Source organism: Echiichthys vipera (assembly GCF_963691815.1).
Source record: "Echiichthys vipera genome assembly, chromosome: 17".
Lineage (NCBI taxonomy): Eukaryota > Metazoa > Chordata > Actinopteri > Perciformes > Trachinidae > Echiichthys > Echiichthys vipera.
The window spans coordinates 22,063,190-22,082,981 of NC_139842.1; the positions used below are offsets into that span (position 1 = coordinate 22,063,190).

Here is a 19,792-nt window from a genome sequence, read left to right on the forward strand (position 1 = left end):
TAAAACAAGGCGTGGTGAAAGAGTTACAGTTTTACTTTTCAAAGTAAAAGGCGGATCATTGCCTGGACACAGAGTACTTTATTTACAGGATAAGACAACATCATTGAGCCTGTAAAAAACCCTCTTTGTTCTCACAGTCCTGTTCAGGGCCAGATCATGGTCCTGTGAGGCCCCTGGGCACATTTGGAGCCCCCTGGGGGGACCTCACGCTATAAGCACTCACGGGCTGAGTGGTCAGCTTGTACTGTGCGCACTGAGGGCCCTGACGTTCAACTTCCTTCAAAGTTCTTGGGCCTCGCACCAGGCTTGGAGGCCCTCTGGCAGTTCAAGGCCCCCGCAATAATTAGGCCATGGTCATGTACTACTATTCAGCTGTAAGAACAATTAATTCCTGACACTTAAACTTATGTTATGGTTATAGAAGCCATGTTTCAGTGCCAGACTGGTTGGACGGTAAATGTACAAAAGTCTCAAGTAATGTGAGGACAATGGGTCAAATGTGTTGCTTGTTAAGCCACACCCCTTTTCATGTTACAGCTTACCAAACACTTCTTCCAATGCTGTAAAACTAAAAGTGCCTGTGCATCTGTTTATGTTTAAGTTTGTATCGAACCCTCCAAAGGATATCCCTTCCCTCCAGTGGCCTGACTAGACTAAATGACCTAACCACCAAGAGCTCCATCACAGTAAACATGAACTCTGTTTATAGTATAACAGATCTCTTAATCTTGAACAACAGATGCTCCTTTCAGCTTTGGCCTGCAGTGTAAGTCAAGGTTAACCCCAATTCAATGTTATGAATAGTTTCAGATCATAACGAAAGTGATCTCAGGACACTTTCCATGAGTATGAGTCACCCCAATGTGATCTGGTTAACACAGTGATCCAGCCTTATGAGCAAGGGCTCTACTTGTATGTAAATGCAGTAAAACAGTCCACATGGATGGACAATTACAGTATGTAAACACTTTCTCCCTAAACGTATTAAGGTGTAGGAGTTTGTGTGTCCCTGAGACCCCTGGAGCTGTGTTCTCAGATGCAGCAGCTCAAGCTATGGTCTCCCAAGGCAAACTGGTGAGAGACAGAGCTATTCTGAAGACTATTGCTGCCTTCAGGTGCTATGGAAAAGATGGTCCTTTCCCCTTGTGAACTGGAAATTACCAGTGCGTTGTGTTCAACTGCTTTTGTTGGCGCAATGAAATTAAACATGGCGGACCCGCAGATCCTGACCCGTTACCTGGTGAAAACCATTTTAGACTAATTCATCAGCTACAGTAAGAAGAGGATTTATCAAAACACAATCAGTAAATAATATGCTGATTTTTTTTTTTAAGTAGATAGCTAATATTTCTGTTTTAGCTACATAAGCTTGGTCTACCCTTATCTGAAGCACATCTACTTGTTGTGTTGTTGTAATAAAGTAGCCCAGGTTTTTATTACCACAGGAAGGGGTATTTATGTGCAATTTTCACGTCGACCTTTTGTATTCACCGTATTTTCCATAGGACGTGAAGTTTTCATGAGGCCATGGTTCTTTGGGTCTTGATCATGAGTGAGGGTTAAATGGAGCGTGAGGTGGACAGGTGGACATCGAGGGATGTCTGTACTACCTTGCTTCGTCTGCTACCATCCCGATCCAGCCAAGGAGAACTGACAGAAAATGAATGATATCCAAATACCAACAGGGAGTCTTGGGTTTCAGGTCATTATTGGGCACTACAGAAGTCAGAAGCGCCTACATTGCATCATCACCGCATCAACAATTTGAACCACTGTTTGAAGGACAGTCTCCACTAATAAGTGTAAACCTCCCTTTACTAATTGAATGTATTCTGCAGCCTAAATATGCACTGTGCAGCAGATACACAAACATACACAACAGAATAAAAAGATATTGGGTTTGATGGATATTTTTTAACTTCAGTCTGAAACTCATTGTCCCTGAGGGGAAATCTGCCTCACAGACAGGTAGAACAAGGTCACAAGGTCTGTTGTTGTTCTACAACACAGAGTTGCACAAACGTTAGTTGCAGTTTTGTTACACAATAAAGAAAAACCTATTTTTTTCATGGTGGAGTAGGATGATTTGAGCAGACTCAAAGCCTGTGATAACCCCCCAAAAATGTCCCCAGGAAACTGAAACATTTTCATTTTTGTTGTGTTTTTCATTTAAAAACGTAGTGGCATCAAGTCATAAACTGGAATTTAAAGGGTTCAAATTCTGAAAATGAATGCATATGTGGTAATTATGAATATGACTCTGATCAGGACTGATGTTAGTTAAAAATCATCTTGTGGAAAATAATATTGAGATAAAATAAGATCAAACTTTAATTCTTGTTGAAGAGCAGCTCTAAAGACCAGGGCTGCCCAACCCTGCTCCTGGAGGGCCACTGTCCTGCATGTTTTAGGTTCCTCTCTGCTCCAACACATCTGAGTCTTAGGATGTGCTTGTTATCAAGCAGCTGAAGCTTGTCACAGGTTTGAAAATCATTAGACTCAGGTGTGTTAGAGCAGGGAGAAACCTAAAACATGCGGGACAGTGGCCCTCCAGGAGCAGGATCGGGCACCGCTGCTATATACTGCTGACCTGAGACGGTGCTGGACGTTTTTTACTAAATTAATATATAATATTCTTCTCTCTAAGAACATCAGAGCAACTTCAAAGAGGGCACTTTAGCACACATTTTAGAGGGCACTTTAGCACACACGTTTTGGTTCCTAGAGGTCCCTTTAGTACACATTTTGGCTCCTAGAGGGCACTTTAGCACACATTATGGCTCCTAGAGGGCACTTTAGCACACGTTTTTGGTTCCTAAAGGACACTTTAGCATGCATTTTGGTTCCTAGAGCGCACTTTAGCACACGTTTTTGGCTCCTAAAGGACACTTTAGCACACATTTTGGTTCCTAGAGCGCACTTTAGCACACGTTTTTGGCTCCTAAAGGACACTTTAGCACACATTTTGGTTCCTAGAGGGCACTTTAGCACACTTTTTGGCTCCTAGAGGGCACTTTAGCACACATTTTGGCTCCTAGAGGGCACTTTAGCACACTCTTTGGCTCCTAGAGGGCACTTTAGCACACATTCTGCCTTCCAAGAGGGCACTTCAGCATGCATTTTTGTCCCCCCCGCCCCCATGCACGCCCCTGTGCTTCACCATACGGACTGGATCTGAATGGAAAACAATAAATAATTCTGCAGAACACCGACTTTTACTGTTGATACATATATATATATATATATATATATATATATATATATATATAGAAAAAATTATAGAATCCTATATTTCGATTATCTCCTACATGTGTGAGTATTTTTTTTTTTTTTACATTGAAGGAGCCTGCTGGTACTTTTAGGGTCTGAGTATTTGTTCCACCAGTGCTCTAAAGTGTGTGGGAGAGAATTCATCATGTTGGTAAGAAGTTTAGGCTGGTGGCTGCGGTGGGCTGAGCGCAGTGGAGGCTGTGGGCGGAGCTGCAGGATGCGCAGCTGACCCGGTTGGGTCTGTGTGATCGCACTCCACGGCTGCAGCGCAGGATGAAGGAGCTGGACAAAGAGAGGGACGGAGGAGGAAAAGCTGGAAGTAAGAAAGAGAAGGACCAGGTATGTGTGCACGGGGAGACGCAGGCAGTGTGTGTGTGAATACAGTGGTTGGGTATTGTGGGAGTCAAAGGAGAGAGGATGTGTTCGGGGCTCTGATGCTGCTGCTGCTGCTGTGGCCAGATGAGACTTGTACTGCCGTGTGAAATGCCTCAGGCTCACAGTGCTGGTATGAAGTTTCTGTCTCTTTACTCACATTCAAACAAAAAGCTCTCCAGACCACCCTTCATGGTTTGTCCTTTATTTTGCATTAGATAGACTGAAGCGAAAGATCAGCATGAGATTAAACGAATTTAGCAGATCTACTGTACATTTGCATAGTGACCCAAGTAGGTAAATATACTTTTTAGTGCCATTTCTTTTCTGTAGTTCTACTGTCTAACTATTTTGGTGCCTAAAAGGAAAGGTGTGACTTTTTGAAATTTGAGTTTACCATTGTTTCTCTACTGGAGTTAATCCATGACCAGCCCATTCCAGGTAGCTGGAATGTCCCCTGTAAAATATATTTTGTAGTATTTAATATTTGCCAGCTTCATCAGCAACGCTGGCACATCTTCTCTCTGTGTGTGTGTGTGTGTGTGTGTGTGTGTCATCATGGACTATAGGGGTCCTGAAGACAGCTACTGTAGTGGAAGCTAACACAGAGGTGGTTTGGAGATTTTGTTTATATTTCTGTCTGTCTGTAAAAGATTGTGTCACTGGGATTGGTTCCAACTGTGCAAGGCAGTCACAAAAACATTGCAGGTGTGTAGTGTAGATCAAGATAAAGGTCAAGTTTGAAAATTGTACAAGGTCACAATTCTTTGCAGGTGTAGTTGAGAGCAAAATGAAGGTTGAGGTCAGCGATGGCCTCTGGCCTGGTTTGGTATTGTGGCTGTTGTGATCCTCAGGATAATGTGGATAATTCCACAATCAAACAAATCGATACAGTATGTCATGATACACAGTTACGTGTGTTTTGATAAAAACAAGCACATGCTAACTCACATTTCTCACATAATCTGGTCTGAAATATTTTGAGTTTGTATTTTGAAGTAAAGTTGAATGTATGTTATGTATTAAATCCACACACGGGTATGTAAAAATAGGCTTTACCATGTGGTTATTTAATTTAGAATATTTATTAATTGAATCATCAGAGAACATGCCTTATGTTATACAGATTGGGATTATATTGGGATTGATGATTTTGGTCATGTCTTCCAGAACTATGTGATCCCTTCGTAAGATGGTCACTAGTTTGAATATGAATTTGTTAAACTAAACTTGAATATATTAGGTGTCAGTTAGTCATGGGTATTGATTATTGCTATTTATTAAGACATGTTCCTGGACTCTCGTTTCAAACAAAGCGGATCCTTGCATTTTCCCATAAATATTTGGGGTATTTTATATTTTGGTTGATTTATGACCTGTATACACTCAAATGAGGGGCTTTTTTTGCTGACATTTGACATATTCTTATATTCGTTATAATCTATACATTGCCGATGTGATCTTTTTCTTTTTTTTTTTAAGGTAGTTTGATAGTTTGACACAGAAGCCAACCCGGCCTGTGTCATTTGTCCATAACTTTGAGAATAACATGTTAAATGTTCAAGTCCCATCACGAGAGCACCCTGCAGCATTTTTTTATAACACTGCAAACTTAGACTTGAAGAGCAGCCCAGGCAGGAATGCACATAAACTCCTCAGGCAGAAATGAAATGTGGTTGTTCTGGAGCTTCGACAACATGTGATGCTGCAAACAAACTGCAATCATAAGCTCCGCTGATGGACAACCTGTAATTTGTGTGCCACGGGTATAGAGAATGAGCAACATGTACGATTATATTTCCATACCCTGTAAATGTATGGACACTATGGTTTGAATAAAACACACAAAACATAAAGACTTTCAAAGAGGTAGAGAACCATAGAATAACGGAGCCTTTACCTAAGAACAAGGCGGCTGTAGCTGAGTGGCAGAGTTGGTTGTCCTCCTTTCGAGAGATCGTTGGTTTCGGTCCTCACCTCCCCCGGTCCACATGTCCGTGGACATCTACATACCATTAGATGGTATGTAGATGTCCACTGCCATCAGTGTGAATGTCTGTGTGAATGGGTGAATGTGACAATCACTGTGAAAGTGCCTTGAGTAGTCAGAAGACTACAAAGGTGCTATAGAAGTACAAGTCCAACAACGCACGTATTTAACTTTTCTCTGTGTATTTCTTGAGATACTGCAGACTGGCGATGTTAAAGGTCCAACGTAAAAGGACTGCTTTGGGAGTTTTACAGAAGGGTGGCATTTAAGATTATCATCAGGGACCGTTTCACACAGCAGGGTAGTTTCCCCTCAATCATGCCTCAACTTGAAACCCTCTCCATCCATTCCTGACATTTCTCTCATTCTCCGCTGCCCTGACACTTCGCTCCTGTCGTATTGTTCTAAACAGCTGATCCCTCGGCTGCTTCCCTCTCCTGCCTGTCGCTCTCTGTTTGCCGCGGCCTTTTAATCCTCTCTGTTTGATCTCGTGACCGTGTAGTGCATTCCTTCCTCGGCCGTTTCACATGAAACCAGCTCAGAGTCAACGGTTTCTGATGATATTCCCAGGAGGAGATCAATCTACAGGAGGAACTGGGCTGAGAACCAAATTACGTCACTGAGTCAGGCGCTTATGTTCAGCTAATATGTCACTTCAGCAGTAACACAAATCATGCTCAGGTCTTTGTGCTGGCATTTGCACTTCGTAACTGACTGAGTATTTACCTGCATTAAAGTCTCTGGGTTGTTATCTTTCGCTTTCTGTAGTTATCAGATTTCTAAAGAACGGTGGTTTCAGATTTTACAGATGTTTTAGAGACTCACACACAAATCAGAAAGCACAGTCTCATATAAAAGAGTCAAGCCTTTGATCCAAATGAATAATGCCAGAATAGAATAGAAATAGAATAGAAGTACTTTATTGATCCCAAGCTGGGAAATTGCAGACTAATATTGAGCTACTGGGGAGAAATCTGATTCCTGAGCTGTCGTGGAGAAGTGGGTTTTACAGTAACCGGGTTAATGTATTGTCCGAGTTCCTGCCTAACCTGATTTCTCTAGTAACCTGGTTCCCTGTGTGCATGTAAACACACTGGTCTTCCCTCTGTAAGACATCCCAACAAAACACAAGACAGAAGGCAGGGCATGCAGAAGAAAGACCTCAGCCACAGAGTATCAGTTACATAACAATGGAGTTAAGCAGAAACAGGTGGTTTCAGATTCCTGGTTGTTATGAGATAAAAAAACAGGGTTTTCACAAATGATTTGTTCAAGTGTGATCATTATATCAATAAAGTAAAATATATGAAAGTGAGTGAAGAGAGGATTTCTGTCTGGACCTGTTTTTCATTTACTCTTAACAACAGGTAAAGACAATACTGATACTGAAGTATTCTTTCTATTCAAGGCAAGTCAGCACAGTTAGTCGAGGTTTGTATAAACTGACAAAACAAGTTTTCAAAGGCAGCCCCTGTTATTCTTCCAAAAGGATTGACTTAATTCTTGATTTTACAATTCTGGCTGTCAAGAAGGCTGTACTTGTTTTTCACTTAGTGATGGAAGTAATCCTAAGGTAAAGTTATCTGTCTGTCAAAAAGAAGCATTTTGAGTCCAGAACACAATGGTCTTTGAATATTATATATATCCATGAATCAATACATACATACAGTCATGCACATGAATAAAACTAAGCAAAACACAGGCGAACAACCAGAAAACTAAGCAAAACGTGCACAAACAAAAAAAATAGTAAACAGTGTTTCTCTCTGGAGAAATATCATATAAGGTTCCACTTTTACCAACTAAAAAATGGTCACTTAACATCTTAAGTTCCACCCAGCCTTCCTGTGTCTCTTAATCCATGGCAATCATGTCATTCAAATCACCATTTTCAATACAATGTATAAACTGTCTCCAGATAGTTTTTTCCATTGAGACAAAGCAGGACATTTCTTTCAGCCATTGACCTTTTGGAGGTCTGTTAACATGTTTCCTTGGAAAGGACAGTTAGATGTCTTACTTGAATAAGCACGTATCAAGAAGAACTCATTCTTCACATTTCCAGAATAGAGACTTTGGGTCAACTGCACATGAGATTTGGCATCATGTTTTCAGTTTGTCATTACGTCCTCGATTTCTAAAGGATGCCCTGAGGGGCTTTTTTCATATTTCAAAGCCCAGTGCAAGGCTCCAGGAGAGACACAACTCTTCTGCTCAAACCTTTTGTGCATTGTGTCCAAAGTTTTTTCGTTTTTTTATGGACTCACTAACATTCTACATCCGGTAAGTCCTCCCGCGTTCACGAGAACCAGAAATGGCGACGGCCTTAAGGGAGACTGCGCCACTGAGCAGCTTTCCATAGGAATGAATGGGCGCCATTTTACCTGTCCTCCGTCCATTCTTTTTCCTATGACCATAGAAAGAACAGGCTCGCCTGCAGTTACATCTTATTACCACAGAGGTCGCTAGAAACAAGATATCTCAGTTCTTATGGAGTACAACTGTAAGGTCATTGTTCACTTACGTCCATCACTTTCTTGTGAACGCATGTCTCAGGAACGCCCAGAGGGAACTTCTTGAAATTTGGCACAGGTGTTCACCTAGATCAAAGGTCAAAGGTCACTGTGACATCATAATGTTTCTGTCCATAACTCAGGAACAGGAGAGGAAACATTTGGTCAGATACTGAACTGACACTAATCTTCAAACTGTGCTGGTTGTTCAGATCTTCTTTGCTGCAGGGTTGAAGATGTGTGAAGCATCAACGTTTTAGAATTTGTAGCTTCCTTGCAGCAACATCCAAATTTGAAGCATCGTCTAATGTCATGGATCCAACTTTGTGCTGTTCCTGTTCCTCTGATGGTCCATCACAAGCTCTATGGTTTTGCTGATATTCAGCTTCAGGCAATTGTTTTCTCTATCAGTCCTCTGTACTCCTCGTAGAAGCATTCCCTGAGGGAAGACAGCATGTTTCTCACTGGAAATGAATGACGTCAATTACACAATACACGTCCATTTAAAAACTTCAAGGTCACCCAAAAAATACCCTTAACTATTTTAAAATTAAATCCCTTCAAAGTCTTCACTACATATATTATGTAAACTGCAACTTGACCATAACCTTCCTTTGTACTCGTGGTTCTAACAAACTGTTTTCCTGCTCACAGAGCTGGATTCCCAAGATCATCAAGAAGCGAGTGTGCACCACTTTTGTTGAAGACTCGTTCAGGTAATCTCTTTCTCCTTTAGTCAAGAATGCAAAAAGGTATTGGATTCATGATGTGAAAGTCATGAGGAATCAATATTTTTTTACTGTGTGATTCTGTGATTTATTGTTTTTCTGATCATAACCCTTCTGTTGAAGGACCTGCCCTGATATGACTGATCTTAAGTTCTTCGTTTGATACAACAGAGCATATTCTCCTATTATTATTTTAAACTAAGACATGTTGTAGGAATTTCATAAACCGCTCTCAAGTGGTTCATCTCCTGCCTCTCAATGAGGAATTGCCCCACTACTCTTCATGATTTCATATGATTTACTTCCCCTCTGAACTGTGGAGTACCTCAAGGCTCTGTCCTAGCCCCCCTTCTCTTACACATCCAAATACCTCAGCGTATATATCATTATGACATTTCTTTCATTACTATACTTATGACGTGCAACTTTTTGTGTCCATAGAATCAGCCTTCAACAACAGTCTGATGTCCCACTGTCATCAAATGTTGGTTGTTGTCTCATAACTTCCACCAAATCAGTGAAGAAAACTAAGAAATAATCTAGTTCGGGGCATTAAACACTTTAGAATCGAATGATACATTTAGCAACCTGGCCCCTTCCAGAAATTTAGAGGCAATCTGTCAGATGCAACATTACAGAATCGTTATTAGTTTTATTGCTCAATGATTACTTTTGTTTTTGTTAAACTTGTTGTACATAGCATAGTCAGTCATGTTTGCATTCCCATGTCTGTGGAAGCTAAAGAAAGGGAGCCCTTTCTTACTCCTGGAATATTGTGCTGTATTGTTTATACATGTATAATAGACTGATTTTAGATCGGGTTCCTTCTAATTATGTTGCGGTTTAAGTAGATAATTGAGATGATCTAATCTTACTTCTCTGGAAGAAGAGGCAGTTGTTTATCCTTTCTTCTTCTCCAGTAGTGATTTTAAGAACTCTCTCTTCACTACCCAAGGCTGCAGACAGGCTGTGATCACACAACCCCAATTTAAGCCTCTTTGTGTTATTCTTTTGGCTGTTTATGTGTCCCTCTACTTAATACTAACTTTAATGGTATAGCACCTTTAATACAGCAGTTTACAAAGTGCTTTGACATCGCAAATCAAAATACACAAATACATACAGTATAAACAAAGCAAATCATAATAATAGAGAAATCTAGTAGGGTACAACATAACCATATTTACTCATCATTGTATAGAAAGAAGGGGCATCGTTAATGGACAAAGGAGATTATTATTAGCTTAAGGTGCTTGCAAAGAAAGATAAAAAGATGACATCAAAGGTCTATAACAATGTGCTTATACCCACCCTTTACTTGTCTTCACTTGTTCTTTTATCACTTCATAATGCAATAAAATAAATACTGAATTAAGTGTTTTTAAAAAGCGTCTGCATTGGCTCCCATTTGATGGCTCAGGACATTTGAGGCATTATCAATCACAGACAAACAAGTTTGTGTGTGTTTGTCGGATGTGTGTGTTGTGACAGTAATGGAGCGTTATGTCAGTGCGGTGGCGTGCGGGAGGTGCATGACTCCGTGGCAACAGGGGACTTCTTTGGAGCAGCTATTGTCACTCAGTGGGACAGCAGGCAGCACTCTTCAGAGTGTGCCACCGACGCCTTCGGATCGCTGGAGTTTGCTGGCGCTGGACGCAGACATAGCCATGTGAGTGGCAGTGCTGAACACACACACACACACACACACCCACCCACACACACACACACACACACACACACACACACACACACACACAATATGGTGGAGTGATCCAGCCCGATGACTAGGACCTTTAGGTTGCCAAACAAAAGAACTGCAACCAAATCCAAGTAGATGAACCCACCCTTTAACTACATATTTTCATAAAATGCAGGATTGTGCAATTAAATGTAGTTGTAGCTTACTCCATGCTATGCACAGTGTATAAAAACATTTACAATTCCCCACCCATAGGTAACCCTAATCACTAACTAATCAACCTCAGGAAACCCCTTTAAAACACTCATTTATTAACAAGCAGTCCCGACACCACAGGCCCTGCTCTTCTACTGCTGGCACCAGAGCTTTAAAACACCACCTTCCCAGGCCAGGTGCACCTCTTTGAGCAATGTTACATAGAACTAAAGGTGATGGAAAAGAACACGTACAGTACAGCTGTAACAATATATATATATGTGTGTTTGTGTGTAATCAGTGTATTATGAGTTATATATGTTTAAAATATAGCATAAATAGAGAACTTTGGTTAAAGTGGCAATGAGGGCTGTGCAAAAAGTAATGGTAATTGCTTGTGCTGCCATCAAGAGGCTGCTTAACCCGCGGCTGTGTGTGTGTACTGAAATGTGCTGCTATCACAGTCTGAATCTGACACCTACTGGTAAAATGTCAATGGCGTGTGTGGCTTTGACGAGAGCATTGACTTAAAGAGGGTTGTCTGATGGCAAGGTAAAGCTGTGGAAATATTCTGAATATAGCGTACATTAAACTGATACGGATTGTTTTATAGGTGGCTAAAATAGGTTTAGCTGCTGTCCCCAGCCTTCTTAGCTTTCGTGTTGGACCTGATGGGGACGGGTTGGTAGTCAAACTTTGTGAGACACAGGACAGCATGCTGGTCTACTGGTCCATAGGTGTAGTTTCCATAGACACCGAGGTCAGACGAACAGTTTGAATGGCGTTAAAATATCTTGGTGAATTGCATCTTTGTCTGAATCATTGGAAAAATGATTTGATGAATGTATTCCTTTATCTAGTTATCTGTCGGACGCCACAACTCTCTCTTTGTCCTGTCCAGTTTCTGCGGCTGTCCTGTGACACGCCGCCTCAGATCGTCTTCACCCTGATGACGGCTCACTGGGGCCTGCCCTCGCCCAACTTAGTGGTGTCGGTGGTGGGAGGTGAAGGCCATGAGAAGATCAAAACATGGGTGAGAGATGTCCTGAGAAACGGGCTGGTTCGGGCCGCACAGAGCACAGGTAAGCACCCTTAGCTACCACAGGGATCAATAGAAACCATTGAGAATGCATAGTTATTACCTTCAGCAGTTATAACGGCATCACTACACGACAGTCATGTGATGCTCACCCCTCTGTTGTTTCTCCTGTTGTCTTCACGCACTAATTCATTGAAGTCATTTCTACTTTGCTTTGATCTGCGTTTAATAAAACTCAACCCTTCCTGCAGATGTCTCACATTAAAAGTCTTCCGGGAAAGGGTTAGGGTTAGGGTTAAGCTTTATTCTGTGGCTTTTAAACACGAAACATCTGCAGAGTATTGGATTTCATCAACGCCAAAGATATATGATACTGGAAACTTCAATAACATTATGTAATTTATAAGTGTGCATGTATATACTACTGTATGCTGAGTTACTGAAGAGCTCCCGCCTCATTCTCTTGCCCAGGGGCCTGGATCTTGACGGGGGGTCTGAGGGAAGGCGTGGCCCGCTGTGTGGGCGAGGCGGTGAGGGACCATGGGGCCGCAGCTCCAGCTCTTTCTCAGAAGAAAGTGATTGCTGTGGGGCTGGCACCCTGGGGTCTGGTGCACAACAGGCAGCAGCTCGTCAACGCCCAGGTACTCATCAGACAGTGTAGATAGCACAAGCTTGTCCTGAGAAAGTCCTCCATAGAGCCTGCACATTTCACAAACACAAATAAATTACACATAGAAGTGGTAGACATCATCTAAAAGCTGGGAACCTGAAGATTCATTTGTGATTCAGCACTGTGTCGAGTTCTTTTCGAAATCATTGATAAGAAATAGAAATACAAATGAATTGTACGGAAGCCCTGAAAGGTAAGGTGAAAGAAAAACAATGCCAAAATCTAAGTTTATCTCATGTGTAGGAGATACTATCTGGTATGTAGAGGATACTATCTCAGCTGGGTCCACATGGCTCATTAATATTCATGTAGACTAAATGACATCATTGTACTACACGTAAATATTATTGAGCCATGTGGAGCGCTGGTAGAGTGAAAAAAAGAGACTTGATCCCTGAACAGAAAAGCCCAATTCCATCAGACCTTCTAATAACATAGCCTAGCTACACTGTTTAACCCAAGTCAGCGCCTATGCACAGTTTCATTAAGTTTGACATGATTTGTAGTAAACTAACGAGGTAAAACCTTTTGTGTACGCTGCATTTGGCTGAACTTTCAATTCTCTTTGTATTTTGCACCAAACCCTTCATTCAGCATGACTCTCTCGCCCTTAAAACAGCCTAACTAAAGTTAATCTTCTACGCACAAGATAGTATCTCCTATGCACAAGTTAAACTTGGGTTTTAGCCAACAATGCCCGAATAAAAGTTTATTTTCACCTTGCCTTTCAGGGCCTCAGTGCATAAAATAGCATTATGCCGTGAGTATATGATTCTCATTCCCATGCTCTGTAATGCAAATTAGTTTTCTACCACTCAAGAATTGATAAAAATGGCCAGGAAACCCACCAAAATCCCCCATTTAGACACCTAGAGGACTCTAACCCTTTTTTTGGTTTGGATCAGGGTTTGCCTTGAATTGAAAAAAGAACTGAATTGCTTTTCCAGTGCAGATGTTATCTTTGTGGAAAATGAAAATACGGTTTAAGATCATCTTGTCTGTTTATAAGTGAGTCCTTGTTTCAATAAGTTTCTATAAGGTAAATTGCTTTAGTAAAGAAGCCCTGACAGGAGGTCATCCGTTGTATTTATGACTTAAATATAGGTAAAAAGTTTGGGTAGGTGCACTCTTGTGGCTGAAATTAGTATTACAACAACAAATTAGGCCTTTCCCCCCCCACCTCCTGTTTTCACACATGCATTTAGAAAATGGTTCTTCAGTAAAAACGAACTCCCTCACGTCCACTTTTGTGCCGTCTGTTCGTAGGGGAGTTTCCCTGCTCGTTACTACGTCCAGAACACATCACGCGACTCCTGCTGCCTGGACAACAACTGCCAAGCTTTCCTCCTGGTGGATGATGGGAGTGTTGGCCGCCGGGGGGGAGAGACAGCCTTTCGTGCCAACCTGGAGGACTACATTTCCCATCAGCGCACTGGCATTTGGGGTGAGACAGAGACTCAGAATGTTAACAACCTCTTTCAAACATGGAGCATGTAATATTTCTGGTTCCTCAAGCTGTTGAAGTCAGGTCTTTCAGCTTTTGCATGTAGGTCTAAAAATATCATAGGTTAAGCGTTCAGTTTACACATGGTGTAATGACATGATGTAATGCATGCAGAGGAGCTCTCTGAGATGTGCCACAGATCGCCTCAGTTGATTTTCCAACTGTCAGCAGCGCTGGAAGTAGGCTCACTCTTGCCTTGATGATTTAGGTCATTAATTAAATCATTTATTAGAAAGTAGAATGCTCCCTATATCCCCTTTGTAGGTGAAGCCTGCTTGACTTTCAAAATGACGTCTGGAGTTGCCAGATAATGGTACAGAGTGAGGTGCATGTCTGAAAGGGATTAATGAGAAAAATATTTGGCGTGCATGCACATGTTTTAATCTGACCTTTTAACTTAAGCATGCAGTTAAAAATACGTCACATGTCTTAACTGTCTAACAAAATCCATTTCCAAACCATAACTTCCTCTGTAACTCAGCATGCTATATTCCTGTGTTCCTGTGAGTATAGGACCATGGAGGTACACAGTATGAGTGGGCTGACTGTGTTAGGTCCTTGCCTGCCCTCTACTGGTGAAGTTGTAGAACATCCTCATCATCATCATATTATCATCATACTATATGTCAAAAAAACAAACGCCCTTACAAATAAATGATTGTAAGAGAGATAGCTGATGCTGACACATTCTCACTCCTGACTCGTCACTTTCAGATGCTTGATCAGGACCCTTTGGCGTCACTTTTTAACACCCTTTAGCGTAATGTTTCAACATTCAGTGGGCATGTCGTTTGATTTGATTTGTTACGTAAGTGTGCTCTTTGTTGGAGAAAAATATAACATCCTCACAACATGCTATGATAACTTAATTATGGGGGTTTGCATACTTGAGTGAAGTATTGGATGTCTGCTCTGAAATGTGTGTACAAGGGGTTGTTTTATTATTCTGGCGCCGTAACATGTAGCAGGACCTTAGGCTTTCAGATGGCTATGTAACGATGCATCACGCTGTACCAAGTTTTCTTCATCACACTTATACGACATCACCTGACTTGTGCAAGAGTGACGCTAAAGGAGTACCCAGTGCATTACAAAATGACGCCAAGGGGCAGTGTGAGCAGGGTGGTCCTGTTTTAAACCTACCCTGGATAAATACAGGCCAAGACAAAAAAAGAAAGGATCTGGATTGCTTGGAAGACAATCTTGATGGGTCGATCATTTCAACTCATGATAGGATATGTAGTACACTTTTGGAGAGGTTGTATGGGAGGGCATTTGTGATTTTACTCTTTGCCTAATGCAGAGTTTCTGTAGAGAAGTGTCTTGATAAGTTCTTGTTTTGGGCCAATGACAGGTAGTGGCAGCATTGAAATCCCAGTGCTGTGCATGCTCATCTCAGGAGATGCCAAAATGCTGGAGGTAAGGAAACCGTCACATTCTCACTCTACATGAAACACACACACACACACACACACACACACACACACACACACACACAAGCTCACGCACACGCACACGCACACACACACGCACATTTTTTATAAAGTTTGGGGATTTTTACCTAAATATTTCCCAAGAGATTTGACTCCTAAACCTTACGGATGAACCAGCTACTAACAAGCAACAGCATACGCTGGATATCTTTGATTGCCAACATCTAGGAAAGGTTGCAGGCATTAAGTAACCCTGTCAAGTTCGACTAGCTTTCCACAGTAGTTCCACTTGAGAGGATGGCTTGTCCAGGCCGGTCTAGTCCTCATGCACTGAACAAGACCTTAGTCTCAGTTTATTAGCATTCATTGTCCATCACAGTCTCAACACAAAGACTTGCTGGCTATTAGCAGCACATCACTCTCCGGTCAATCCAGTGTTGTGCAAAACGGTTAAAACCTCATGAAAACCTGAGGTCAGTGTCAAAATTGTGCAAAAAAGTTCTGGAATTAAAAATGTTTGTTTCTAAAATAGTTTCTAATTTATAACATGAAATTCCTACTTGTTGCTCGACCGCAACAGTGGGATCAACGGTTTTCCATTTCTGTCTGAATGTGATTGTGAAGGCAGTTCTGCCTCACTGCACCCTCTGATTATAAGAGTGTCTCATATTTCACAGCGTATGATTTGCATTTGTTTTATAATTAAGTTACCAATAAAGTGTGACTGTAAAATAAATGCCAATACAAGAAACATACAAGATAAATGAAAATGTCCTCCCATTTTCTTTGTGGCTCAGAGATTAGATGCCTCTCTGAGGAAAGCTACGCCCTGGCTGGTTCTTGCTGGTTCTGGTCCAGCTGCGGACCTTATCAGTGAGCTGCTGGACAATCTCTTCTCTGTTTCCCTCACTCCAACCTCTCCTACAGCAGAGGGGGAGGCTGCTGAGGGTCTCAGTGCAGAGCTCCGCGACAAGGTCCGGGACAAGGTTCGGAGATTCTTCCCAGCTGAAGCTGAGCTGGAGAAACTGGTGGATAATGTGAGTCGAACAGCACGTGTGAGTCTGTGTGTGTCTCTTTGAGTGTTAAGGGCTAAGATACAACTATAGGTAGGTAAAGCAAAGTGGATTACAACAAGGCATGGTCTTTGTTCCTAAACTATATTAACTTTACTTAGTGGTTTTATTTATTTGGGTTTTTTTTGTCTCAGTATGGACTCCTCAGCTGCCTTCACACTGCAGTCCACAGCTAACTGTACTGTGATGAGCAGGAGGCCGTCCTACCAGGATCAAACTCTCTGCTGTTGTGTGCAAGAACTGAAGTCCTGCTGTCTTTCACTAATTACTGTTTCAACAAGGAAAGTTTGATTAAAAAAAAGCCCCAATAATTCAAATATTGTTTATGTTAGATTTGAATGAGAAGAAACCTATCTGCCTGACATCACCCCACCCACTTATCTAATATACAGATCATCAACACGGTTCTTTCATCTGCCTAGAGTCTGTGTGGGTGGGTAAATGTTTGCGATATATGACATGAAAGTTTTTACGAAATATTGAGTTGTTAATTTTCTTTTTGTGTGTGTGTGTGTGCGTGTGCGTGTGCGTGTGCGTGCATGTGCATGTGCGTGTGCGTGTGCAGGCTCTGAATATTTATCAGAACAGAGAGTTCATCACAGTTTTCCGCGGAGGACAGGAGGATTCTGATGATTTTGATACAGTTCTCCTCAAAGCCCTTGTTAGAGGTAAGTTAGTAAATACATTTATTTATATAGCACATTTAAAGTGCTGCAGTTCACAGAATGCTTCCCAATGTAAATTAGGGCAGACAGACAACATATGTGTCTCTAATGTGGACAGCTTGTCTGAACCTGCAGAGCTCTTTTAAGTCGTTTTCTCATATGAACTCCAGACAATGTCAGAGGAATCAGAATCAGGTGCAGACATTGTCCCGAGTTTTCCCTTTCACACATGTAGCACATATCACTCAGGAGATCTCTGTGCCAGATGTGTCCCCACTTACTGGAAATACTCTGTTTGGTTTAGACAAGGGGTGGTGCCTGGGAAGAGCGTGCAGAAGTCAGGATCTGACACAGATTGCAATGCCGTTACGTAACCGGTTGGTAATTTGGTCAATGAAACAAAAGTATGTGGCCCTAAATTTGTATTTGGCTCAGAATATATCCTTCCATGTCTGTCCAAAGCAGTCCTGCTGTCTTTACATTTACCATTTATTCCCCAGGCATTTCCCATCAGCCTCATCATGACCTTTGTCTCTCCCTTTTACCCCTTTTCGACCAACCCAGACCTAGTTCTAGTGCTGGGCTGGTGCTGGTGCTGGTGCTGGTTCACAGTTGGTTCAACTTGGGAACCTTCTCAGAACCTGTTCCACAGGCTAGAGAGCCACATCATTAGGTCAATGTATATGTCTAAGGTTTCACCAGAAATGCTGACGCCCACTTCAACCATGGTGGACTATAACACACTTGTATATACACGTTTGCCTTCCGAGTTTTTAATAGTTCTTTTTTTTTCTCTAAAAGGAACTGTTTATTATTATTGTGCGTAACTGGGAATATACATTTTTTAAAAACTTAACTTATGTTAATCTGTTACTTTCTTAATCTTTTGATTAAGCATACTAAAGAAGACATGTCTCTTTAGAAAAGTTAAAATAAAATACACAAATTCTAAAATCACAACATTTTTTAAAGCATGCATGACTTTGTGGTGCCGGTTCAAGACCAGCAAAGAGTCGATGCAGCTCTGGAACCAGTTTTCCTGGCCGAGAGCCGGTTCTTTGGCTTTGGAAACAGGAAGAACTGGGTCACGATTGGGCACTGGCTCTGAACCGGCCCTCAAAATGTCTCAGGGGAAAAGGGGTATGACATCAGCACTGACCCTGCCTCCTTAACCCACATATCCCCCACACTAAGACAATGAAAGACCCTCGAAATATTAACACTGTCGAAGACAATGTCCAGTTTTTATTTATCCAGTGTCCATTGTTGTACAGTACATGTAAATGTTGCTGTGTGTGTGTGTGTGTGTGTGTGTGTGTGTGTGTGTGTGTGTGTGTGTGTGTGTGTGTGTGTGTGTGTGTGTGTGTGTGTGTGTGTGTGTGCGTGTGTGTGTGCGTGTGCGTGTGCGTGCGCGTGCGCAGCTAGTAAACACGTGTCCAGTGAAGCCAGCGAGTACACCGAGGAGCTGAAACTAGCCGTGGCCTGGAACCGAGTGGACATTGCCAAAACTGAGCTCTTCAATGGAGACATACAGTGGAAGGTTAGAGTCAAACTGAACATCAAATAAACTGTTCTACTGTCAAAGTGCCCTCCGTACACCTGGCATGAATAAGGTTTGGGATACCACGAGGTACCAGGATAATCTCACCTTGCTAGTAATTAGAGGCTATAGTACAGTATCATCAGACCATTGTGGTTTGGCAATACCTTTAGTGTTCTTTCACTCAGTGCATTGCAAAAGTAGGAAACCCAGGGGCTATTCTACAGAAAGTGGTTTTAAATGTATTACTGCATGCTTCAATCACATAATGCTGATGAGGTGATTTATGTTTTAAGTATGACGACCTGGAAGACTCCATGACAGATGCACTGATCAACGACAAGCCCCAGTTTGTCCGTCTCTTCTGCGAGAATGGTCTGAATATTCTGGACTACCTGACCTACCGCCGCTTGGAAACCTTGTATCGCTCGCTGCCAGACAGCTCACTGGCCTACATTCTGCTCCAGAGGCGTCTGAGCGAGAGGCAGGGCCTGGCTGGATCCCTGCCCAACCTGGATGGAGGTGTGACAGTACCTCTGAAGAGTCCTCAGAGTGCACTAACTGGACCAGCTTCAGCAATGGAGCTCAACCTGTATGAGGTGAGGAAGGGGGAATGGGGTAGCAAGAAGTAACCTATAAGACGGATCAATAGCATGTGAAATTTTTACTATTATTAGTGTACAATGGGTGGGTGAATGATGATGTTGTCATGTTGATTATAACTGCGTAATGATGGTAATTATTTGTATTTTTAGTTATTTTACTTTATTTAATTGACACACTGCCTTGTGCTTCAGTATATGATGCTGAGGGGGAGGGCGTCACAAAGTGGTAATCATACATGCATGCCAAGTCTACACCTAGAAAAGCCCCTCTCTAAGTACCAAGTAAACAGAAAATCCAGGCAGATGGCAGCTTCTCTGCTGATACAGACACCACCGCACACTTCTAGTGGGTCATAAGTGACGACTGAGAAGGATTCTTTTTGCATAAGTCTATTGTTTTTTTAGGGTATAATATAACATATTATACCTTTAACTGCACTACACTCACTACAGATCTATCACTTATTTGTCATCTTTCCTGCTGACTTCAGGGATT

The 19,792-nt window shown here is 41.9% G+C and overlaps 1 protein-coding gene across 1 annotated transcript in view; it reads left to right on the forward strand.

The window, feature by feature from the left end:
- The first annotated feature begins 3,536 nt into the window (after positions 1–3,536).
- Positions 3,537–19,792, forward strand: part of LOC310959834 (transient receptor potential cation channel subfamily M member 4-like) — a 49,298-nt gene continuing 33,042 nt past the window's right edge. The window contains exons 1-11 of the mRNA XM_083931295.1: positions 3,537–3,609; positions 8,800–8,861; positions 10,365–10,542; positions 11,669–11,849; positions 12,278–12,447; positions 13,743–13,920; positions 15,335–15,399; positions 16,211–16,450; positions 17,052–17,154; positions 18,573–18,691; positions 18,988–19,290. Of these exons, the coding sequence (XP_083787421.1) occupies positions 3,544–3,609; positions 8,800–8,861; positions 10,365–10,542; positions 11,669–11,849; positions 12,278–12,447; positions 13,743–13,920; positions 15,335–15,399; positions 16,211–16,450; positions 17,052–17,154; positions 18,573–18,691; positions 18,988–19,290 (1,665 nt within the window). The 5' untranslated portion in view covers positions 3,537–3,543. The remainder of the gene's footprint in view (positions 3,610–8,799; positions 8,862–10,364; positions 10,543–11,668; positions 11,850–12,277; positions 12,448–13,742; positions 13,921–15,334; positions 15,400–16,210; positions 16,451–17,051; positions 17,155–18,572; positions 18,692–18,987; positions 19,291–19,792) is intronic.